Genomic DNA, 1,788 nt, shown 5'->3' on the forward strand with positions numbered 1-1,788 from the left:
AAATTTTGAAGCACGGCATTTTGCACAATGCTACTTTACATTCACTACACTGGTAGCTTGTGTCTTTTCGCCACACTTTTCCAGTCAGTTTTTTTTCTGTCAGAGAACACACTACACACTGTTTTTGTTTCTGTTTCTTACCTACTTCTGTCTCAATCTTTTCCAGGAAATTATTTCCAGTTAATAGTTTTGAGAGTCCTGATGGACCAGGTCGGGGTTCAAGATCTTTGCTTTGTGCAATATCTGCACAGATAACTGTCATGAAGTTAGATGTTGTGAGGCATTTTCCAGTAATGTTATTGTATAATATGCAGGAATTTACAATCGCCATTAGTATAACATGAAATGCCAACTTTCTCCACCACTTCACAGTTCGATGTTCAAATGCGCCGTATGACAATCGCTGATCTGATAAGTCAACACCAAACTTGTAGTCCACTACACAGGCTGGCTTCGACTTCTCTCTTCCTCTCTCATCAGTGAAAGTGACCATCTCAGCAGTGTGCCTTGTACTTATCATATGCACATTTCTTTTGTCCTTTCAACACAGTGTTGACATATTTCCTTTACGCCTGAAAATAAGTTCACCTCGCTGAAGGTTCAGATCTTTTATAGCACGAGGCAATCCCTGCCGAGATTTTCTTGTTGTTCCCACAAGAGCAGTTTTTGCAGTTTCCAGTTCTGAAGCAAGTATTGGACTTGTGTAGAATCTGTCCGTAAACAAAGTGTAGCCTTTTCCTGACAGATTTGCAAACAATGTCTTTACCAGATTCACTATGTCAGACCTTTCACCTGCATAAACGGAGAAATTCCAGAAGTAACCTGTGTCAGATTCAGATAACATGTACAGTTTCATACCGTATTTATTTGGTTTTTGTGGCATGCACTGTTTGAAATACACACGACCTCGAAATTTACACACGCCTTCATCTATTGTAATTTTTCGAGATGTTGTATACGCATGCTGGAAATTAGCACACTCATTATCTAGGAGGGATCTCACCTTGTGCAGTGGGTCATAGCCAGTTTCTTCTTTCCTCTTAGCTAAGGAATTATCACTAATGTGGAAGTTTCTCAAAATAGAAAGAAATCTGTCACGGCTCAAGATGTTTGGACAGAAATGACACGACACAGCAGGGTTCTTGGACCAATGCTCTCGTATACGTGGCCTCACACTTACACACATATGGACTTCCTTATTTCCGTAAGTGTAACTTCTTTCCACTTTGATAATGAGCAGGTCGGTGAAACGGAATTTGTGCTTCATAATTTCCTGATGCATTGTTGAGCGTACATATTAGTTTGTTCCTTTATATGTTTCATCATACTGTCTGTCAGGAAATATGAAAAAAATTCTAGAGGTGCACTGATCTGGTCCAAACTGACAACATTGCATATTCCAGATTGTCCTGAGAATAGATCAATATCCCCTGATGCACGATCAGTAGCCGTCCAACCTTCCTCAGAATTGGTGCGGTGCGCAGGTCTCGGCTTCCCCCTCGCCATCAGTCTCACTCGTTCTTCAGGGGGGATTATTTGCTGTTGAAGTGCTTGGACACCTGCTCTCCTCTTCTGAATCTATCAGAAGAGTAGTATTTGCAAAGAAAATCATAATTATGTACTGAGAGCTTTTTCAGTGAAAATCTGAACAAAAATTATACATGTTTTGTTGTCAGAATTCTTTAATTGAACTGCCAGAAACTACTTCTTGAACATAGTCCACATCATCATCAGAGTCATCTACAATATCTTCCTCTGACAAATCAATGTCACTTTCTGCTAAATCAC

General features: G+C 40.0%; 1 protein-coding gene across 1 annotated transcript; it reads right to left on the reverse strand.

The window, feature by feature from the left end:
• Positions 1-541: 541 nt before the first annotated feature.
• Positions 542-1,267, reverse strand: LOC124776184 (piggyBac transposable element-derived protein 4-like). The gene has a single exon (XM_047251017.1). The coding sequence runs from the start codon at positions 1,265-1,267 to the stop codon at positions 542-544; it is 726 nt and encodes a 241-aa protein (XP_047106973.1).
• Between the last annotated feature and the right edge of the window lie 521 nt (positions 1,268-1,788).

Source organism: Schistocerca piceifrons, chromosome 2, assembly GCF_021461385.2.
Source record: "Schistocerca piceifrons isolate TAMUIC-IGC-003096 chromosome 2, iqSchPice1.1, whole genome shotgun sequence".
Classification (NCBI taxonomy): domain Eukaryota; kingdom Metazoa; phylum Arthropoda; class Insecta; order Orthoptera; family Acrididae; genus Schistocerca; species Schistocerca piceifrons.